The sequence below is a fragment of the Telopea speciosissima genome, chromosome 6 (assembly GCF_018873765.1).
Source record: "Telopea speciosissima isolate NSW1024214 ecotype Mountain lineage chromosome 6, Tspe_v1, whole genome shotgun sequence".
NCBI lineage: Eukaryota > Viridiplantae > Streptophyta > Magnoliopsida > Proteales > Proteaceae > Telopea > Telopea speciosissima.
This window is the reverse complement of record NC_057921.1, coordinates 67309600-67332553: the sequence shown is the minus strand read 5'-3', so window position 1 is coordinate 67332553 and position 22954 is coordinate 67309600. Positions and strand designations below refer to the sequence as shown.

The 22954-nt window shown below is 39.1% G+C and overlaps 3 protein-coding genes across 4 annotated transcripts in view; 2 read left to right on the top strand and 1 right to left on the bottom strand.

The window, feature by feature from the left end:
* The window catches only part of LOC122666129 (probable inactive ATP-dependent zinc metalloprotease FTSHI 1, chloroplastic), a 29499-nt gene extending 6545 nt beyond the window's left edge, over positions 1-22954 (top strand). The window contains exons 2-16 of the mRNA XM_043862253.1: positions 11248-12101; positions 12176-12260; positions 13238-13672; positions 13849-13902; positions 14013-14078; positions 15281-15376; positions 15462-15590; positions 16116-16168; positions 17825-18020; positions 18444-18558; positions 19468-19742; positions 20269-20352; positions 20631-20743; positions 20835-21084; positions 22673-22954. Coding sequence (XP_043718188.1) covers positions 11371-12101; positions 12176-12260; positions 13238-13672; positions 13849-13902; positions 14013-14078; positions 15281-15376; positions 15462-15590; positions 16116-16168; positions 17825-18020; positions 18444-18558; positions 19468-19742; positions 20269-20352; positions 20631-20743; positions 20835-21084; positions 22673-22858 — 2868 coding nt within the window. The 5' untranslated portion in view covers positions 11248-11370 and the 3' untranslated portion in view covers positions 22859-22954. The remainder of the gene's footprint in view (positions 1-11247; positions 12102-12175; positions 12261-13237; positions 13673-13848; positions 13903-14012; positions 14079-15280; positions 15377-15461; positions 15591-16115; positions 16169-17824; positions 18021-18443; positions 18559-19467; positions 19743-20268; positions 20353-20630; positions 20744-20834; positions 21085-22672) is intronic.
* Positions 947-3036, top strand: LOC122666132 (pentatricopeptide repeat-containing protein At3g49240, mitochondrial). Of its 2 annotated transcripts, XM_043862255.1 has the most exons (2): positions 947-2770; positions 2810-3036. In XM_043862255.1, exons 1-2 carry the CDS (start codon positions 982-984, stop codon positions 2950-2952), a joined length of 1932 nt encoding a protein of 643 aa, XP_043718190.1. In that variant the 5' UTR covers positions 947-981; the 3' UTR covers positions 2953-3036. The 2 variants fall into 2 exon arrangements, with proteins under 2 accessions (XP_043718190.1, XP_043718189.1); XM_043862254.1 differs by having other exon boundaries at positions 947-3036.
* On the bottom strand, positions 3437-9640 carry LOC122666137 (E3 ubiquitin-protein ligase SINAT5-like). The gene is made up of 3 exons (XM_043862265.1): positions 9329-9640; positions 4655-5041; positions 3437-4040 (listed from the first exon to the last, which is right to left on the bottom strand). The coding sequence occupies exons 1-3, from the start codon at positions 9515-9517 to the stop codon at positions 3678-3680; spliced, it is 939 nt and encodes a 312-aa protein (XP_043718200.1). The 5' UTR covers positions 9518-9640; the 3' UTR covers positions 3437-3677.

Sequence of the window (22954 nt, the reverse complement as noted above, 5' to 3'; positions counted from 1 at the left end):
CGTAATATAATACAAAAATCTTTGAAATGAGTTCCAATTTAGATTTCTAAAATGAAAGCAGTGGATAATAATTCTTGGGTAATGATTTATGTACCAACAAAATAATTATCTTCTTATAATTCAAATTCAAATTTCTGGAAAGAAAAAATTGAAACAAAAGGAGCCTAATGATGTTCTCAAAGCACATCTTGTGTTTATTGCCATGTGGAAGGATAATTTGGAAATTCTACCCGTTGAATAGATCGTGATCTTCTGCTGCTGTCTGTCCATGCAGTCGTGGCATGAGTACTAACCAACTTTGGGGATTAAGTAAATCTTTTTAAAATAGAAAGTAATGGATGTAAAACAAATTTGAAACCTTCTTTTCTTGTAATTTTTATTCTTATTTAGTAGATCTAAGTAACTTTCCATAATAATTAGGAGCGATGTTTTCTACTTAGAGTCGTACAAGGAGCACAGGCTGTGCCTAAACACATGGGGCTGGACGAGGCAGTCATTTCGGTCATTCAGGGGGACAGGCCGGTCATTACGCTCACCCCCATGTGTCTGGGCACATGTACGCCCCCAGCCCTAATAATTAATAAAAAAAATGATCTATGCACGGCTGTGTATGTGTATAGCCAATATTTCGGTCCTTAATCCAATAAAAGATACAGAAATGGTATTCTTAGTCCAATAAAATATATAGAAATGGTATTACTTACACACCCTCTCCTCTCCCGGTCGACGGTTGAAGTGGCGATCGTGTACAACCCTTAATCGATTTAGGTTATGGTTATGCTAAAACTTCAAAGACGCTGCCAGTATGGACAATACATTTGGCTTACAGTAAAATGTCAAATAGTTTGTCAGAAAAATGTATTTTTCAGAATAAAGCCGAAAAATGCCCCAAAACCCTTCAAAACCCCCCCTTTCTCTCCTAGAGTTCAAGAAGAAGTTTGCCCCTTTAACCTTTCTTCTCCTGCCGACGAAGGTGACGAAATGGCTCTCTCCAAACCCACTTTCCTCACCCACCTCAAAACTCTAACGAAACCTCACCATCCTTGTAGTCCTCCATCTTTCTTCCTCCAACGTCGCCTTCTCTCCTTCGCCAGCCCTGAAGAAGCAGCCGCCGAGCGTCGCCTCCGCAAGCGCCGCCTTCGAATCGAACCCCCTCTCAACTCACTCCGTCACTCCCAACCCCAACAACGTCCCATAAACCCTAACCCTAATCCTAACGCTCCCAAACTCCCAGAATCCGTCTCCGTTGTCACCGGCAATCGCCTCAATCTCCACAATCAAATCCTTACCCTCATCCGCAAGAACGACCTCGATGAGGCCGCACTCCTCACTCGGCACTCAATCTACTCCAATTGTAGACCCACCATCTTCACTTGTAACGCTGTCATGGCCGCTCTCCTCCGCCAATCTCGATACTCCGATCTTCTCTCGCTTCATCGATTCATCACTCAGGCTGGTGTCGCTGCAAACGTCGTCACCCACAATCTCCTTATTAACGCCTACTGTGATTGTAGGAAAACTGACACTGCTCTCGAACATTATAAGCAGCTCATCAATGATGCTCCATTTAATCCTTCTCCAACTACTTATCGCATTCTTATGAAGGGGCTTGTGGATAACAACAAGGTTGATCGGGCATTAGAACTGAAAAATGAGATGCTCGACAAGGGTTTCGCGCCGGATTCAATTGTCTATAATTATCTCATGTTGGGGCTTGTGAAGAAGTCGGATCCTGACGGAGTTCTGGCTCTTTATGAGGAGTTAAGGGAGAAGCTAGGGTTTGTCTCGGATGGGATCGTTTACGGGAGCTTGATGAAGGGATACTTCCTCAAAGGAATGGAGAAAGAGGCGATGGACTGTTATGAAGAGGCCGTCGGGGAGAATTCTAAGGTTAGGATGGCTGCCGTGGCTTACAATTCGGTGTTGGATGCGTTGAGCAAGAACGGTAAGTTCGAAGAGGCAATGAAGCTATTTGATAGGATGTTGGCAGAGCACAATCCCCCTAGGTGGCTTACCGTGAATCTGGGAAGCTTTAATGTTATGGCAGACGGCTTCTGTGCGGAGGGTAGATATAAGGATGCGATTGAGATTTTCAAGAAAATGGGTGAAAAGAGATGCATGCCAGACACCTTGTCTTTTAATAATATGATCGAACAGTTATGCGGCGCTGGGATGGTTTCAGATGCAGAGGAGCTTTACCGGGAGATGGCTGAGCAAGGAGTTAAACCAGATGAATTTACTTACGTTCTGCTCATGGATGCCTGCTTTGCGCAGAACCGGGCAGACGATGCTTCTGGGTATTTCAGGAAGATGGTGGAATCGGAACTGAGGCCTAATGCAGTCGCCTATAATAAGGTAATTGATGAATTGATTAAAGTGGGGAACATTGACGAGGCAATGGTGTTCTTCGAGCAGATGGTGGAGAAGTTGAAGGTAGACTCTGCTAACTACCAGGTGATGTTTAAGGCATTGGGTGAAGCGGGGAAGCTGGATGAGGTACTGAAGTTGGTCGCGGGCATGCTGAATGATGAGAGTGTGGGTCTGAGTTCAGAGGTGCAAGAGGTTGCAGCGGATGCTCTGAGGAAAGGGGGAAGAGAGGAGGAATTGGTGAAGTTGTTGGAGGAGAAGGAGAGGGAAAAAGCTGAGGCTGCTGCCAAGGAAGCGGAAGCAGCAGAAGCAGCCAGTGCAACCACGGCCCAGTCTGCTAATGTCAGTGAGGCTGCCGTTGAGTCCGTCCTAAAGAATATAGCGAAGGTTAGAGTGGCTTCTGGTGACGAAGAGAGCAGCGAGGAAGCTGTTAATAATGAAGTTGGTGACGAAGAGAGCAGCGAGGAAGCTGTTAGTAATGAAGTTGGTGTAGGTCTCAATCCTGTGGATGCGAGTGAGGTGGTGGAAGAAGCTAGTAAGGCTGATGATGCTGAAGATGGGTCAGGTGGTAGAAGGGAAGATTGAAAGAGTAACAGCATCACCGTGGTTTCTCTCTTTTTCATAATTCCTCCTTGTTTGGAACGGAGTAGATTAATTGATTTGATCATCTGTCTTTTGTTAGTTTGTTGAGATCAACTATTATTTGGAATTGATTGGAATCTTGTACCCAAGATGAGTATAGTAAATTCAGTGAATTGTTCTTAGCACAAAGTGTGAAGCTTCTTTCCTTTTCAACTTCATTTAAGGGTAAGTTTGATTGTCCAGAAAGATGCAGACTATCTGGTTGAAATATTGTATGACACAGGAGAAACTGGGCGTGAGACGACCTTTTCTGGTGTTTTCCATCGGAGAGTTATATTGTTGGGATGCAAGAAGTTAAGTGCTTCAACAAACCATAGATGTTGCAGCTCTTGCTGTGTTAGATCAAACCTAAGCGATAAAATCTATTTCACCAAATTTAATCTAACAAACCAAAAGAAAAAGTTGGAAAAATTATAAGCCAAGCCACTGAAGAACAAACCTCTCACATCTATAAACCTTTCACGATTCCCCAGCATCTTGTACATAATTAAGCTACCAGAAAAGTTGGCACACATACAACACGCAGAGAGAGAGACAGAGGAGCATAGGATTTGGACGCACACGACCAAGAACCAGTAGAAGCGTAGAACTGTAGTCCCATGAGTCTCAAAACTACAAAGAATGGGTATGCAACCCCAGCATAACACAATGAGACTGTTAATCACATTTCAGCTACAAAGATTGGGAATGCACACGCCAGCGTCAGAGTTCTGTTGCTCCTTCCAGATACGCCCTGTAACCCGTAGCTTCAATTCCTTCCTGTCTCCACCAGAGAAGAAAAGTGCCATGTTCCGTTGAATAACGAGGCCGTCATGGCTGTCCCTGACCTTCCGGTGGCCATCGCGAATGCTCCGTGGTGTGCCCTCCCATGTGAGTTTACGGCCATTTGCCCCAACCTCCAAGCTGTAGCTAAAATTGCGAGCCTCATTCTCATCACCCATAAAACGGAGGAATGCCATGTACACGGGAGCCATGCCAAGCTGGAAGGCTTCAAAGTGCAGGCAGAAGTACTGACCGAAACAATTGAAGACCTACAAAAAGAGCAACATTGCCATCAGGATTATACTTTGGGATTGGGAGCCTGAATCTTATTTGCAACCAAGAGAGCTGGGCCATCCCAGATAAGGTTCTGTGACTAGCACATCAGTCATGCCTGCTGCAGTTTTTTTTAATAGATTGCTGCAGAATAAATTGTTTCAATTGTTCTTATTGATCTTAACAGTGCTACTTCTGAGCCACATCCCCATGGAGTGCCCACACTAATCAGGTGACTTATAATTGTTATCACCCAATTGTTGATAATTAATTCCAAGTATTTTTGTCCCTAGAGTGTCCATATAGTGTCACCCAAGTAGAATGATTATTGAGCTATGATCCAGAACAAGGTTCTCCACACACTAAATGGTCCAAATTGTCTCGTGAATAGATTGAATATGCTTCATGGGATGAAGACATAAAAAACCCAAGATAGAAATGCGGTGTATAAATGGCAAGACTGGATTAAAAAAAGTGTTCCTCAGAACTTCATTATGCTACCAAACTATGGATGATGAATGAAAGTGTTCTTGTTGAGGTCCATTACAATTTTCTGTCACCATAATCTTGAAATCCAAACTGAAATTCTCAAAAAGAAAACCATACTTACAGTAAGCATCCAGGTGGCATTTTCAACTTCACGGGGATTAGACTTGACATAGCGATGATTGAATGTGCATCCAGTGTGCATATCAACCTTATGATCATCCCTCAAATGGTTAACAAGAAAAGGGATATCCCCCACAACAGAACACTCTGATCCAGCATATGGGCAGTTGTATGGTCTAAAGTTGCACTGTGCTTCATGCTTAAGCTTGCTGTAGTAGGGGAAGATCTCCGGGCAACCCAGGGAGCAGTATTTGCAGGGTAGTTCAAGTGACTCGGCCACCTTCTCCAAAGCTAGACACCTGATGTCTCCAAGTTCCTGTCTACAAGTAGGACACCGATTGTGCACTCTTGTTTTACAGGTGGAGCACAGTGTGTGGCCATTGTGGCACTGTAAGAATATTATTTTGTTAGAACATCATTAATGTTGCCTTCTTTTCCCAAGACAAGAAGAATAGCAAGTACATCAGAGACTATGATTACAGTATAAAAAACAAATCCAACATAACATCATTATACACTTCTAAGGTCTGTCCCATTTTAGCTTTAAGCTAGTAGTCCATACATCTTCAGTGAAAGCAAGAAAATCCAGACCATTGAAAAGCAAGAACAAAGACAAACACAAGGAGAAGCCCATCCTATAAAATACAAGTTAACCTATCTAGTCACTTAGCATAATAGGTGTTTCCTCTCTTCATTGTGGTCTGCATTCAGAGGTAGGCCACAAAGATTATGTTCTCAATTAATAAGAATGAGACTGAATTTATAGTCCAGGTTATTTTCAGAGACATTTGAGATCAATGTAATCTGCCACTTTGGCTTCATGATTAACAGCTAGGTGGGAGATACAAGGACACTCTGTTCACTATCTTTCTAATTTCTAATTTATCCCTAGTATGTATAAATCAGATCCATTGTAGCTTCCCACTATGTCACCCCATGAGTGGCAAGACCATGCCCACTCTCCCATCCTCACACCAAAATTTGCAGGTGCCTCCATAATCTATCTGGTTTACTACTAATTTGCCATGACCATTAACCAAAAGGAATTTCTTCATCTAAATGAGTTTCTCAAACCCAATCCATCCTCCTCCGGTTTATGAACCTCTTTTGGATCCACTGTATAGTATTTCAATTCATCCTCCTTTTTCACTTCATAGCAAATCTTATGATTTTTTTGCAAATTTCATCAGTAACAAGACTTAGGGAGGAGTGAGAGAGATTTATAATTGAAAAAAAGAATAGGAAGAAGAAGGGATGCTTGCAGGAGAAGCTTCAAACCTTGATGAAACCACCTTTCTTCGATTCAATGAGCTCCATTCCCAAGATGCCAGTTTTCTCATTCTTTCAACCAAAATTCCATACATATGCAATCTTGAAGTCAGCCGGTAGCGGAAAACTTATACCTTGATGAAATAGAAAACTCCTAGCAAAGCAGGCCACAAGCTCACCCATGTTGAGAATCTCAGCCAAACTAGATGTGACAAAATCTTGGTCCAGGTCTGACTGTGGCATGTCTCTGCCTATTTGTCCAACCTAGACCCTGTACGAAACCCAGATTTGGGACAAAGGTCTATAATCATGTCCAATACGGTTTGTCCAAACTATCATATTTAAAGTATATGTATTCCCACAAAGTTATGTTTCTTTAAGTATAACTACTGCTACAAAATGTCATACACAAGGTTTGAACTCAAAATCTAATGTATACACAAAAAATCCCTTACCAACCAAGCTAACATTCCTCGTACTGCATGAAACAAATTACCTCAAATTCAGACAAACTGGGTCAAGTTGTCCAAATTGCCTAACACACACTGGATCCAGTTTTAAAGCCGTATACATTATTCATGCCCATAACGACCATATGGAGATCCTTCTTACATTCTCTAATTCTTTCCATTAGTTTCCTAAGCAAAAAAATAACTTTTGTGGTTGATCTTCTTGGCATAAAACCAAAATCGTTATCCGAAATATTAGTTTCTTGTCTAAACGGGTTTTTTTTTTTTTTTTTGGTGAATATCTAAACGGGTTTCAATTACTCTCTCCCATAATTTCATAATAAGACTCATAAGTTTTATTCCTATATACTAATTACAACTTTGAATATCACCTTTATTTCTTTACCATATATATATATATATATATCACCTTTATTTTAATAAATTGGAATTACAATGATTCTCCTCCATTCATCTGGCATTTTTCTTGTGCTCATAATCTTATTAAGCAAATTAGTTAGCCAAGTTATTCCACAACTCAAAGTGTAACCCCACCATATTAAAACCCTTAAACGCTTTTGAATATTTGACTGAATAGAGCAAGATGATTCCTGCCATGGATTGCCTTGCCATTGAGATGCTCGCTCTTATTGTGCATCTCGTCTATACCCAAGTCTAAGTTGTGCATGATCCTAGCAGTCCAAGCTTCAAACCGGTGCAAGTGTTAGGTCCCACACACACAAGACAAATCAACCACATTCAGATGGTCTAAAGAGGCCACACAAACCCCTAACACTTTTGCTCCAGAGACAGCAGAGGAAGAAATGATCAAAAGGACCTTCACATGCAGTGTCCAACGAAAACAAAAACCTTGTCTGGGATATATAATCCAATTCTCATTCAAGCCTCTAATGATGGGATATCTAGATACCATGTGTCCAAAGGAACAATCTGCATGACAAACTTACATTTGTTCACTGGTAGAGTGAAGTAACACCATCATCATCAATGTATGTCTCCAATTTTGAAATCCTTTCCTCAACTAAAAAATTGTGAAACAATATGGAGCACTCAATTACTCTTCAATCGACACAAGAAGTGATCAGAATGAGTAGGGAAATCTAGAAGCAGGATGGAGAATCACAATATACTCCTCAAGACTGATAAATAGCCATAACTCAGCAAGCCATTCAATATTCTATATAGCCTCTTCAATCAAGAAGAGGTTAAGGATGTGTCAAAGAATTATGTTAAAAACCCAACAGTATTCAAAAAGAAAAGTAAGCAACTTTATTCATGAAGCAACAGAAAGTCAAATGACCAATAGCATTTAGGAAGTTAACAATTAGAAGGAATATTATATATTAACATTATGCATAAACGAATTGAAAATTAATTAGACCCAACCTCATATCAACATAAATGAGTACAATGCAAAGAACTGAATGAATACATGATAAGAAATCAATTGATAACTTGACCAAAATATAAAATATCTAAACTAAGTATAGTCATGCAATATAGCTTTTTGAGCGATGAATTCATGGACGGCCCACGAAGGGAGAGCTTCTTGTACAACCCAAATATTTGCCACATGGCATCTCAGATGTGACCCAAATTTGGAGGACAGGTAGACCCCGAGGTCCCTGGTCACATGTCAAATTTCGGCAGAAGCAAAATCGTCCATGTGGTGTAATACAGCTTTAAAAGTTCAGGACTAAGAAAACGGTGCACACTAATGGATAGAATCCCAATAAGGTGCATTCCAATACACAGGAGCCCATTTGATTGAATTAGACGTCAAAATTCAACATGTTGCTGATCCAGACCATGTCCTCTCTATCCAACGTTGGAGTTGCAAAATCATCCTTCCATGAGGCACAATAAGGTGGGCTGCCAATGAACCTTTTCCTGCTTAGGCCATGCAAAACCTTTTCTAGTTCTTTTCTTCTACCACTGAAAGGTCTTTTGGTTCATCAATTAGTTTTAGTTTTCAACATTATCTTGACACTCGTCTACTATGAGTAAAGATGTCATGAATACCAACAAGAATGAGGAAACAGACGGTTTTCCTGTAAGCAAACATTAAACAAATACGGACAAAATAAACAACAAAAGGACCACAAAATTTTTCAAAAATACATTCTATGTCTCGACCTGCATATGTATCTAGCCAATTCCAGGAATAATTGACTAAGTTAAAGATGTCCCAGTTCTCCTTCCCTGGTCAATAAATTTTTGGTGATCCAAATGCACCATTGAGTTCATCAACCGAAACAAAAAAATGATACCCCACAATTCCAGCAAAACAAAAGAGGCACAGAAGAAAAAATCAAAACCAAGACAAAACTTCAACTAGTAAAAGTAAATATTGCCCTCGGTGGAACCAGAAAAATTGCAATACCCTGCATAACAGCTGAAGATTAAGAGACTGCCCATCAAATAGCGCCCCAGATTACCCCGTGCAAGAACAGGCTTGGCATCAGCAATTTTTTGAACCCTTGAAGCATTCGAATCCAATGTCATGTCCCAAAAACCATAAAGCCCGAACAATCAAATATAAGTATCAATAAAGAATAGAGCAAGAACCAATCTGACTGGAAATAATACTTCAACCAACGTTACTCCCTCCCGAGTTCAACCACAACTGTGTGAAATTCGACAACCAATACCAAAGGCAAATCCCCCCCCCCCTCCGGGGTCATGACTCACGACCAAAATTACAGGGCAAATATAGAAAATTTCGCAATCGAATCGAAACAAGTGCCAACATTTATACCCAAAAATAATAATTTCCTTTCAGACCCACATTATCATCCCCATTTCCCAACCCAGGTGCCCCAATCGCATCAAACACAATCGCGCAGTTTCAATATTTTGAAAACATGAAATGATAGAGAGACATAAAGGAAGAGATGTAGGCCATTGAAAAAAAAAATTAAGGAAAAGAAAGAGACCTGATGGATAGGTGGGTACATTGAATTGGTGCAGACGGGGCACTCGAGCAATTCATGGACGCTGGTGGCCGGAGATATCACCGGGGAGACGATATTGTTATGGGTCTTGGTCGAGAACTGATGATGATGGATCTCTTCCCCGTCGATCCCGTCCGAGGACGATATACATTCAATGCTATCCAATTCCATTCATACAAGTATAAAAAGCCAAAGAGAAACTAATGCAGAAAAATATAAATGCTAACGAGTTGTTGTTCTGGGTTTTCTTCTTTTCTCTAGATTCTTCCTCTTCTATGTCATCCCTTCGTCCTCGATTTCTCGACAAAACGAAAGCACAGCAGTAGACCAGAGAAGAACAAGAGAGGGGGGAAAAGAAAAAGAAAACCAGAGAGGATGGAGGGAAAGAGGGAAAGTGAATGAAGGATCTTGATCGCAATCCAATAACAAACATTAACCCCCTCTCTCTCTTTTGTCTATTTTTTTTTCGTCTAATTGTCTCTAAAGAGGTGCTTTGCTTAGTTGGCTTTGCCGGGTTTCGGGAAACTGAGAGAGAAATAGCTTACCGTCGATGTTGCACCGTAGATTCTAATCGGACGGATTTCAGACATGAGAGATGATGAGATCCCATTATCTCTTAATAAAGTCATGACTCATGAGCGTCCATAGCATACGTGTACACAAAGAAAAGAAAAAGAGTCCCCACAATGCCCGTGTGGGAGGAATCTACACATCACATCAATACCAGTGCGGATAATCGTATCACCTACGGGCAGTCTATATGGTCAAAGCAAGAGAGAAAAAACATAACAAAGATCTTCATGTGAGAGGGAAATTATATTCTTGACAGTGGGCGAAAATTTTCTCCTTATTATTAAGAAAATGAGAAAGAGGAAGCTTCTGCACATATTAGACTGTTGATATTATTCACCGTAGATGAAGAAAAACTTTCTACTATTTAATTTATAATTGAGAAAAACTTTATACATGCCAGTAGTGAAATATCTTCCTTTCACATGAGTTTTTTTTATTATTTTTTCTCATACCTTAACCATGTAGGCCCCATATGTGATATAGTTCTTCACGCTGCTATGGCTGTGCTGTCGAAGATTTCCCCCACACCAGTGCAGTAAACCGTCTCCCTTTATATTTACTCAAATTCTATTGTAAATTGTAAATAGTTTTTTTCTCTCATCTTATATATAATAAATTTTTGGGCAAAGGTTCCCCGTAATGTCAATGTGAAGGGGATCTCCCACGCCACAACAATTTAAGTGTAAGAATCAATTTCATCAATAGGGGTCCAATATTATGAATTGATGTGTGGATATGGATCTTTTTCAGTTTTACTTTTAAATTTCATATTCTTTTCTTCTTTTGTTTTTTTGTTTTAACATTTCTTACTTTTCTTTAAAATGAACCCGTTACCCTTGATACAACAATAACATAATCTTATCCCAACTAAAAGGGGTTGCATCATTAATCTCCAATCAGCTCTATTAGAAGTCAACCATGATCGTATTTGTTGATACCCTTATGTGCACTCTCATTGGCCCCTAGACTGGTTCATGAGCTACACAATCAAGTAGTGATCTCTTACCCAAAAAAAGGTGATAGGTCTAATGTTAGATTAACCACATCGTTAACTCACACTCTCTATTAAAAAAATTAGAAACAGTGGCTGAAGAGATTCTCTTTTTACCTTGTATGAAGATAAACTCAGGATTTTTTTCTTGGTAATTCCAACTTTTGTTCCATTTATACTGTATGAAGACAGCCTTAGTTTGTTAAAAAGTTTTGTATTGACCCTTTTAGCGTTAATATTTCATTAACTTTTTTTTTATTTAAATAAAAATTCACAAAAATTACAAACATCTGATAGGGGATAAAGAAACCTTAAAAGCTCCCAAAACCTCTGGGAGCTCTCACCAACAGCTCTCAAGTCTCTTCCCGCCCGAAGAAATTTCTCCTTCGAAGTTACGAACACATGAAATGACTACTTTTCTTCGTAATCTTTGATTCTATATGAGACATCGCTTCGAACAATGAAAGCATGTGAGATTCTTTCAACCCCTAGGGCTTTTCATCCCCAATGGAACGGCAATGTGAATCTCCAGAGGTCGCAGGTGAGCTTGATTTCGATTCGTAAGAAGCCGAAACAGCTCAATTTCAACAGAAGCATCGGAAGAAGGGGAATTATCTCCCTTTCATATGCGTCGTCTTCTGGGGAGTCAGATTCGCAGCAAGCGTCTCAGTCTGATAGTGGCAGTAAAGCTACTGCGGATGACTTTGTCTCCAGGGTTTTGAAAGAAAACCCCAGCCAATTGGAACCCAGGTTTCTGGTTGGGAACAAATTCTATACACTCAAAGAAAAGGAGAACCTGACTAAGGGTCTGGATGTCGGGATTCTAGATACTGTGAAGCGGTGGATTACGAGATCAAGGTCTAAGCAGGTGAGAGATGAAGCTGGTGATCAGAGAGGAGAATCTTCGGGTCCTGTTTATCTCAAGGATATGTTAAGGGAACACAAGGGGAAGCTCTACGTTCCTGAAGAGGTTTTCAAAGCAGATCTATCTGAAGAAGAGGAGTTCGATAGAAATTTAGAGGAACTCCCCAAGATGAGTTTCGAAAATTTTCAGAAGGCCTTAAAGACCAATAAGATTAAGTTGTTAACGTTAAAAGAGGTTTCAGGGATTGCGTCTGGCTATGGATATCGAGATTTCATCGTGGACTTGAAAGAAATCCCCGGTGAAAAGGCTTTGCATAGAACCAAGTGGTGAATATCGTGTTACTTAGTAATATTTTTGAATTTGGTGCTAATATTGATTCTCACTCACAATGCAATGGCAGGGCAATAAAATTGGGTGAGAATCAAGCACAGACCATCTTGGAGGAGTACTCGGGCCCAAAATATGAAATTGAGAGGCACACCATGGTAATCAGTCGCTTTGCATAACCACATACAACTCTGTGGAAGATCCCATCCCCCCCCCCCCCCTCCCAGTCAATATAGCGGTAGCATGAAATAAATAATTTGGAAACTGGTTGATGCTTTATTTATGTATTTAATTATTGGCTACCAAGAATGTTAGCAATGGTTTATTCAGGAGAACACAAATTAGAGTTGAAGGATTCTCCCCATGATAACTTTTTTCTTTTTCTAATTTAAGATAGAAAGCAAGCAACTGCAACTTATGCAAAACATGATTTAAATTCCATGTGCTCATGATATTTTCAGAAATTCTGTGATTGCATTCTTTCAATAGTAACCAGAAGGGGACAAGAACATAAAAATATTTTTGCTTAAGGGAATAGGCAAGGTTTGAAATTTTGGATTTCAACCCCATTTCCATTTCTGTTGAAACCGAAATATTTTGCTAAATTTCTGTCATTTCGACCAAAATTTGAACCACGGGAATAGGTAAGGGATTGGGTGGAAGTTGGAAATATAGAGTAGTAGTAAAGGAGGACGAGGAATAGGAAAAAAGTGAAGAAACAGCACAACTCAATGAAATTTTTGTTCTCTCCTCCTTTATTTCCCCCATAATTTGACTGAAAATTCTCTGAAATCTTGAAAATTTCCACCAAAGCTTTGGTCTTGAGCCAGGTATGAATATAGTTTGCTGTTGTGACCCTGATTTTAAGAACTTCATCTTGACACAGTCAACCTGGAATTCAACAAATATAACACCAGGTTTTTGAGTTATCAGCATCCAACATTGCTTAATCTGTTTTCTCATGCATTGTTATTTTTGTGAAGGATTTATCATTGGATTCCATTTCTTTCCTTTTTGCTTCTTTTTAAAAAATATATATATATATCTGAGATGCTGTTTGAATTATGAGTATGTTATTAAGTGTTCGAGATTTCAGTAGTTCCAAGTTCTCTGACAAATAACTCTTGAAATACAGTCCTATGTAGGAAAATTGCCTGAGTACCCTCATCCTGTGGCGTCTTCCATATCTAGCAGAATGATGGTGGAACTTGGTATGGTGACAACTCTGATGGCTGCCGCTGCAGTTATTGTTGGGGGGTTCCTGGCATCAGCAGTATTTGCTGTCACCAGTTTCCTGTTTGTGGTGGCTGTATATGTTGTTTGGCCTCTGGTGAAGCCATTTCTTAATATTGTCTTAGGTATTGTTTTTAGTATCGGAGAGAGAATCTGGGAGAATTTGGTTGATATATCTAGTGATGGAGGAATTTTCTCAAAGCTGTATGAATACTATACTTTTGGTGGTGTGTCGGCGAGTCTTGAGATGCTTAAGCCAATCATGCTGGTCCTTTTGACTATGGTCCTTCTTGTCCGATTTACTCTTTCAAGGAGACCAAAGAACTTCAGGAAATGGGTAAGGATTGCCTCATTTTACAAATTCTAATAAAGTTGATATGCTTTAATTAGTTAAAGTAATGGTGCTTCCAAAGCTGGATTATCAAGGTCTTAGTAATCTACTTCATGTTTCTTCTTCTTCTTTTCCCCCTTTTACCCCCTGATGAGTAATCTTAGTTTATATATCTGATGCAGGATATTTGGCAAGGGCTTGAATTTGGACAGTCTAAGCCACAAGCTCGAGTCGATGTTAGTTTTTGAAACGTGTTCAATACATCATATATTTTTTGGGGGGAAAAGAATAAAATTTTCACACTTTTTAATTTTCTTTCTAATATTTTTCAATGGCATTCCCTCAGGGTTCAACAGGAGTGAAATTTAATGATGTGGCAGGTATTGATGAAGCAGTGGAAGAACTCCAAGAGGTAAGGTGTTTGTTATACCTCCAGTTTATTGAAATGCATCATAGCTCATTTCTTTGTTCTTGGATGTTCGTTTATGAGTTAGTGTTTGTACTGTTCACCCTATAACTGGTGTCGTAACATCCCTTCTATGAATAATCTAAGACCCTACATCTGATGCTGCCCTGCATTTTACAACTGCTAAAATTGTTCCGATTGTGTTAGTGCTACTGTAGGGGGTATTTTGGGTACATAGTTCTGGTTTAGTGGTACTTCATGTAATGTTTAGTAGTTTAGGGTTATACTTTTAATTTGTCTTTTCTCATTAAGTTATATGAGCAGCAAAGTAGGTCACAGTTTGGCACAATGACCAAGCCGTGAGTGTTTTCTTCTCTTATACTTGCAACTCCTTTCCTCTCTTCTCCTCTTTCTTCTTCTTCCTCATCCTTCTCTTTTGCTAACACTGGTTATCTGTGTTTGGTATTACTTCAACAATCAATCCCTATTTTTGTGTAGGCTCCAAGCCCCACCTATTTGGGCTTATAGAATGGGCCCATTACAATAAAAAACTTAAAATTACTTAGCCCATGACCAATATAACCCATTGGGGACTTAAATTTGGAACTAACTTCTTGAACCACGGGCTCAATTTGACCAATTTACATCTGCATTCTTATTGAGGGTGAACCTCGGCGCAATGGTAAGGTTGCTCCATTGCGACCTAGTGGTCACGGGTTTGAGTCAGGAAACAGCCTCTCCGCCAAGCGGGTAAGGCTGTGTACATTATGATCCTCCCCAGACCCTGCAGTGGTGGGTGGCTTGTGCACTGGGTATGCCCTTTTATATCTGCATTTTTATTCAATAAGATTATAAGACTATATAGATATATACTTAATAAAACTATCTAGATATAGCATTTAGGTCTGTGCACGTTATTTCACATCTTCATACTATGCAGCAATACTATCTAGATATATACAAGTTATTTCTTGTTTACACGCTTACTCAATAAAATTATATAGATGTATACAAGTCATTTCACGTCCACATCCAGATTCAATAAAACTATTTTAATCGGTTTCATTCTTTATAAAATGCATGTCTTTTCTTCTCTTTCTTACAACATATTATGTATCTGTTTCATGTAGGCTGAGTGTATTTCTGTATTTTTTTTTTTTTATCTCCCATCTCAGATTGTAATTTTTCGCTCATATTTTGTTGATCAGTTGGTGAGGTACCTGAAGAATCCAGAACTATTTGATAAGATGGGAATAAAGCCTCCGCACGGGGTTCTTTTGGAGGGTCCTCCTGGATGTGGAAAGGTCTTAACTTGACAGAGCCTTGCAATTGGGGTGTAGTAATTTATAAACTATATCTCACAGGATAATGTCTTCTCACTTATTTCAGACTTTGGTGGCCAAAGCTATAGCTGGCGAAGCTGGTGTTCCTTTTTACCAAATGGCTGGTTCAGAATTTGTTGAAGTCCTAGTCGGTGTTGGTTCTGCCCGTATTAGGGATCTGTTTAAGAGAGCTAAGGTGATTGTCTTACCCACTTCTTTTCTTTACATGGAATGTTCTACCCCCCCCCCCCCCCCAAAAAAAAAAAAAAAGCTCGGGAAGGAAAAAAAGCTCATCACCACCACAAAATGTTGTCTGTTTTTATATTACTTTTTAAAAAAAAAAAATCTATATTCCACTTCTAACGTTTACTATATTAGAGATGCCAATACATCCAAGATTGAAACAAGAACATAGTTATCTTTGTATAAAGTTGTTTCTATAAGGAGCACAAATAATCTTTGTAATATGTATATGTTTGTGTATCCAAGTGCCTCTAACTTATTTGGATGCTGAGGTTGTAATTTTAGGTTTTTTTTTTTGTGAACTAAGAAAGCACAAGGTTATTGCAACGAGCTACAAGGATCATTATGTTTCTTTTCCATTTGTTCTTGATGATTTCTGTAATCATGGAAAGCTAACAAAGTGAGTTCTGTAATTGAATAATTATTTTATATGTGGGAAGACTAAATTTCTTCAAAATTTCATTGTTTCTTCATACAGGTAAACAAACCATCGGTTATCTTTATTGATGAAATTGATGCATTGGCTACTAGGTATGGTGTATATCATGGTAACTTTCTGTTACTAGTGGCATTTGAATAATCTCTTTCTCTTTAATTTCATCTGTTATTGGGATATATTACTCGCTAGTTTGTAGTCATCCTCCTATCCCCTTTTATTATATAAGTATTGTCTGTATGTAGTTTTGGCATTTTGCAACCAAATGGGCGAGCCTTGGCGCATTGCAACCTGTTGGTTGTGGGTTCAAAACTTGGAAACATCCTCTCCTGCACTAGGACGCTCTCTCTTTTTTTCTTTTTATGTAGTTTTGGCCTTTTGGTGTCTTATATTGTTTACTTTCAGTTGTTTCTTGTATTCAAGCATTTTAGGGTGTCAAGGTGTGAACCTTGAGTTCTATTGGTCAATCATTAATATGTAAAGCTTTATAAGTCAATAGTTTGGTCACAGATTACACAAGTGTTGCCAAATTCCCCTCCCTCTGTAAGGGATACGAACTTCTTGTGGAAACACTATAATGAAGTTTGTGGAAAGCAGAACTACCATGTTCGGAACTATAAAATAGACTGTATGCCAATCATCACCCCTCACTGATTTAGTAAAATTTGGACTTCAGCATCAAAGCAAAATGAAGAGAAAACACTACGATAATAAGATTACATTGGCATATATGTTCCAGCATATAAGCCAACCCTTGTAACTCTTCTGGGAAGGCGGTATTTTATGTCATGAGTTCAATATTTGGTAAAATGAGATGTTTGTGCCTGGGACCTTTTGCTTACTGAAATGAAAAAAAGCATCCTAGAACATATCTTCCTACTGGTAGCCCAGCTAATGAAATACTCAAAGTCATCACCGATGATGAAGTTTCTCAGGTTCAGTTAGGGTTTAAAATGTTGAGTACCTTTGTCATCTTAGTCCTTAAACGATAAGAAAAGGTCAGGAAACATAGGAAATGTCTAGAACTTCTGTAGAAATATTGGAGTGATGAAGATATTGCAAAGATTTTGAAATTTGGGAAACAGTGAAGAAAATCAAATTGCACATTTTGTATTCAGATAGTCTTCCCATTCACATTCCATGGAGCTTTTCTAGATATCTTTTTTGGCTTGGAATGTGTTTTAGTGAGGCAACTTATTTTCTTGGTCTTAGGGGAATTTTAGGGTCTCTGCTCCTGTTCATCATCTGTTGGAATATTTGAGAGGGAAGAGAGATTTCGGATTTTAAGTCTTGCATTCTTCTGAAATTCTATTATTTGAAATGTAGAGTATTTTTATTGACTAAGGGCATACAGATGGGGGATTATATCTTAAGGAGAGATTGAATTCTAATGTTATTGATAATAGAAAATTTTGGAAGATAAGAGCTTCATGCTGATGGCCTCAGGAATCATGGTAGTGATGTGTTCTAAACTAACTTTTTGTGTGAGCATTTTCAAAGTACTCTATCTCTTCTGGTTGGTTTTCCGAACATGAATAAAACACATAGTTTTTGTAAAATATCCAAATCATCTTCCTACCAGTTAAATAGTTTGGCAAATTTGTTTATGTTATACAATAAATTGATTTATTTATTCATAGAATTTTTAATAGCATATTAGTATGGGTAGCCATGAAAAAATAATAATAATAAAAAGCAAATTAATATTTTATTCATCAAGGAAATGACTTGGTTTTCTTTGGCATGATCAGGCGTCAAGGAATTTTTAGTGAATCCACCAACTACCTATATACTGCAGCTACTCAAGAGAGGGAAACTACGCTGAACCAGCTTCTGATAGAGCTTGATGGATTTGATACTGGAAAAGGTGTCATATTCTTAGGTGCAACAAACCGCATGGATTTGTTAGATCCAGCACTTCTTCGGCCAGGTCGTTTTGACCGAAAGGTTTGTTTTTTGTTAGTTAATGAAAATAGGAACAAATGGAACATCCATCCACCAGGATATCAAATAAAATTTAGTTGGCAAAAAAATGTAATCCTATCCAGTAATGAGTGTATGCTGAGTTCAAGACAAATGCCTAATGATGTATTGAGCTATTTATTGGAGTATGCAATTGGCAAATTTTTCAATCTCTCTTTGTATAAACTGTTTCTTGTCCATGTATCTCTTTATATGGTGAAAGGCCCTCCACGGCTCCACCATGACAAGCATTCTCCTTGCCAATGGCAAAATCCTTTGGCAGCATCCCAAGCCAATCAAGACAACAGACTGAATTTGGTGCTTGTTGCTTTAACTTTCTTCCTGTGATAACTTTGTCAAACATTGGCTTGTTATTTTCCTATTATTTCCTTTTTCCTACTTTTGTAGATAAGAATCCGTCCTCCAGGTGCAAAAGGGAGGTATGACATCTTAAAAGTTCATGCTCGTAAAGTGAAAATGTCTCCATCTGTTGACCTTCACATCTATGCACAGAATTTACCTGGTATGACGTCCTTTCGTTTTCAATATTCTTGATTTATTGTGTGCATCATCTTATATTCAATTGCAATCAATTGGAAACCTTAACATGTAATAGAGCCACCATGTTTGGTAGCATACTGGGGAATATGTGTCAATTTTTCGTCAAGAATATTTAGTTGATAATCATTTTAAGAGAATTGGACCAAACTGGACAGTTGAGACCATAATTGCAAACCCTGCGGTTTGGTTCAAGCCACAACCTCTTTTTCTAGGAATCGGTCACTCTTGATAAAAGAAGGGGGAGGGTGGTTTTTTTTAATGAAAAACAAAGCCAGTTGAAATGTTGCTTGCCAGAGCAAAAAATGGGTTGAAGTTGATTGAACCTATACCAGATCCTCAGGCATTTCATTGCCAGTCTGTTTTTCAGAGCTGACTTATAATGTCTGAGATTTCTCATCTAATGAGGATGACTTTGTTACTGAGTAAGTAGGGAGGAATTCTTCTTGTAACTATATTCATTGATAATCATTTGTTGGATTATATTATGTCATTTACTAATGATCACATTAGAAGTTAGTTGGTATTACTACAGAGTAGGCTAATGCATCTCAATGATGTACAATCTTCGCATGCTGGTATAGGATATAAAATGTCAAAAAGTTAGGCAAACAGTTTAGAATAGCCTATTGATCAGATACTTGGATCCTGCATATGGGCCCTGGGTCCTGATGTGGTAGTTTGTCTTGTAATCTACCATAATTTTAACCTGTTACTTGTCGTTATGTTTTCTTGATCCTATTGGCTGAGTGTTCTAAAGCTTTCACTGAGTATTTAGGCCCCACATATCAGGTTGATTTAACAAGTTACCATTATATAGTTGGTCAGCGTTCCAAGTGACCTAGAGATCTGAAGCCATATATTTGGTTATCAGGGTGGACAGGAGCAAAATTAGCACAGCTACTCCAAGAGGCTGCTCTGGTGGCAGTCAGGAAAGGACATGATTCTATTCTTCAGTCAGATGTGGATGATGCGGTTGATCGACTCACTGTGGGACCTAAACGGGTGGGAATTGAACTGGGTCATCAAGGGCAATGTCGTAGAGCTACTACTGAGGTTGGAACTGCATTGACATCTCATTTGCTGAGACGGTTTGAGAATGCAAAGGTTGAATTCTGTGAACGCATCTCGATTATCCCTCGTGGCCAGGTTGTAATTCTGTAGGGCTTTTCCCTGGTCTCCCTTTTGTTGTTTCTTTGTCAATTTTTTAGAGGGCTCCATTTGTATTCCCCTCCCCGCCCCCCACCCCCCTTGTATTTACTTCTGCATGCATTTAGAGGCATGTTAGTAGAGTAAAATACTAGTGAACTTTTTAATTGAGCAAATCATGCTAGTGGCGCCAAATTTCATGTTGGCTAGAACTGCTCCCATTTGGTCTACTACTGTTCTGTAGGTCATGGAAAACCATATTGGTGCAAAAAGGGTACTCACCAAACTTATAATATCTCCAATATTCAAAACCTCCTAATTTAGGGGCTCATATAGATCATCAGTCGTGTCTATTTGTTAATCCATATATATCTACTTGGTTGGACCTTCAATTAATTCAATATGAATGGAGTTCTAATGTGTGTCTGTCTTTATCCAATATGTCTGCTTAGATCTATTTACTTTGATGATGGATTTGTCTAGATGTATTTATGCAGAAAAATATCTTGTTTATTGATGCATGCAGACATTCTCTCAGATTGTTTTTCATCGTCTTGATGATGAATCATATATGTTTGAGCGCCGACCCCAGTTGTTGCATCGCCTTCAGGTCTGATTGCTCAGTTCAATTGATGTCTTGATCACTGTTAACCTGCTTTTTCTTTCCCAGAAACAGATTAGACATGGGCTTCGGCATGTGCCACCCTGCTTCAGATTCAGATTCACTTGATCCCCTCACAAACTGTGTATGGTGGTGTCTGTCTCCCTACCTACACAAATGTGACAGTTATGGAATGGGGATGAATATGCTGAAGTCTACTGAATACCGACGTTTCTTTTTCCTTCTTCCAAAATGCACCATTTTGATTCGAATTAATATATGTAAAGGTATTACTTGGAGGAAGGGCTGCTGAAGAGGTTCTTTATGGAAGGGATACATCAAGAGCATCCCTCAGCTACCTTGCAGATGCATCTTGGCTAGCTCGCAAAATTATAACCATGTGGGCCTTCTTGAATTAGTACATTTAAATATTTAATAAGGACTTTATATGCTAGTGATGTTGTAATTAGTTCCTTTGCTGTCCCCATTAGATGGAATTTGGAGAACCCAATGGTCATACATGGAGAGCCACCTCCTTGGAGGAAAAAAGCTGGTTTTGTAGGGCCACGGCTGGACTTTGAAGGATCACTTTATGATGACTATGACCTGTTTGAACCCCCTATCAACTTTAATCTGGATGACCAGGTTGCGCAAAGAACTGAAGAGCTGATTAACGAATTTTACGGAAGAACGGTTTCTTTGTTGAGGAGGCATCACGCAGCTCTGCTCAAAAGTGTCAAGGTATGTGATGTATCTTTGTTTCACTCCCTACCCCTCTTTTAAGAAGCTTGTTGCTTATATGGTTTGTATGACTGTCAGACAACTTAAGAGTAACATAATGGTAAGTTGAGGAAAGGTGATTGAATTATTTGCTTCCCATGAGGCCATGATGCACAGCTTTGCACTTCCTTATTGTTGTTTTCTTTTTCCTTCATTTTTTTTTCCTCAATTGGGCAAAACTGGGGGAGAATGGTCACAAGATGGAAGAGAGAAGATTATCCATGGACTATTTATTTGTCTTAATCTTCTCTAAATAACACTGGATCGACCTACTTCGTGCAGAAATGTGGGAAGCCAATGAAATTGTTGGTGGTTATTTATTGATTAAAACTGGAGCCTAGAAGGTATAAAAGATAATCTAATGGACTAATGGATTGTTGCTTCTGCTTCCGCAGTTGTGGATTGCAGACTCATATCCAGGGGCATATGAGTCTGCCATTTCGGCTACCAGAATAGTGTATTCCACCCACATCCCCTTCCTGGAAAGTAGTCACTACCTGAGCCCACAGAAGATGCTTTTTGACCAATAACTAATTACTTATTCGTTGGTGTATTAGTGATCTCTCCAGGGATTGTGAAAGATGTTCCACTAGAAATATTCTCATTATTGAATACATGCATTAAGATACGAAGGTTTCAATTTTAAACCCACCAGTTGGGGGATTGGTGACCTGGTGGATTTTAGAGTTAATAGAATGTTCAGAGGATGGGTGGGATCCTTGCAAGAAGTTGCAGACATATCATGTTGAGACCAGCTAGGTGGGCTTTTTTACTGAAGTTGTTTCACAGGATTCTGCTAAACGTGGGAGCCTTGTGCACTAGGTACGGCCTTTTTTTTTTTTTTTTTTTTTGGTTTCACAGGGTTCTGTTGACAACATAATTAGGTATTGGCCTTAATATTGTCTTTGCTTCAACCCAGTTACCTCAGATACAGTAGGTGGACTTTCCCCTATTAAAATTCTCAAGCTTAGCTTTGACGGTAGCTCCTTGGATAACCCGGGGCCTGTGGGTATGGAAGGGTTTGTTAGGAATCATGAAGTCAATGCAGTGCTGGTCCTGTATGGGCTGTGTTTTGTACTTGTAATTTGATCATGCCTAATTGAAAGAAATTACTAAATGTCTTGGGTCTCTTCTTTCCATGGATGGTCTGATCTGCTTATTGAGAGATGAGATGAAGCTATGGTTATTAAACGGTTATCTTCTAGCTTTTTGGGGCCATGGGCAGAGGAAATATTTGCATCTCTTAATTTCTTAGTTCTGATGCTAGCAGTCTATTTGTAATGGAAAATTGTGTTGGCTATTGGGTGGCCAATGATTTAGCCTGGATGCGGTGACTAGACTGCAGTTGTATTTGGGGCTCTTTCCCATTATATATTCTGTGGTTGCTGGACCTTTTGCTGCTCCTATAAAATCACACATTTATCTGTAAAAGACATACGATATCTACCAATTAATCTATGGGGTTGAGTTGCATGTATAGCATGGCTGTGATTTTTGTTTTGTATGTGATACTGAACTACTGACAGTTGAGCTTATTCTTTCTTCACAGGTTCTTCTGGATCAGAAGGAGATCAGCGGGGAACAAATTGAGTATATCCTGAATAAATATCCTGCAGAAACACCCTTAAGTCTTCTTTTGGAGGAGAACCCTGGGACCTTGCCATTTTCTGAAGTAGAACGAGGTCATGGTTTGGAGTTATCCATTCTGGTCACATCTAAAGCAGAGAACCCATGATGAGGGATGGATAGTTCTACTCGGTTCAAGACATTCAGCGATTACCTAGGGCACAGAGAATCTGACATTATGAAAGTGATACTCAGATAGTTATGT

Bases quoted from the DNA above. Each gene is read 5' to 3' on its own strand.
- LOC122666132 (XM_043862254.1), top strand. From the start codon at position 982: ATGGCTCTCTCCAAACCCACTTTCCTCACCCACCTCAAAACTCTAACG.
- LOC122666137 (XM_043862265.1), bottom strand. From the start codon at position 9,517: ATGGAATTGGATAGCATTGAATGTATATCGTCCTCGGACGGGATCGAC. The intron at 5,042-9,328 runs GTCTCTTTCTTT...ATATTCTTACAG, and splicing joins TGTACCCACCTATCCATCAG to TGCCACAATGGCCACACACT. The intron at 4,041-4,654 runs GTAAGTATGGTT...CTCTTTTTGTAG, and splicing joins ATGCCACCTGGATGCTTACT to GTCTTCAATTGTTTCGGTCA.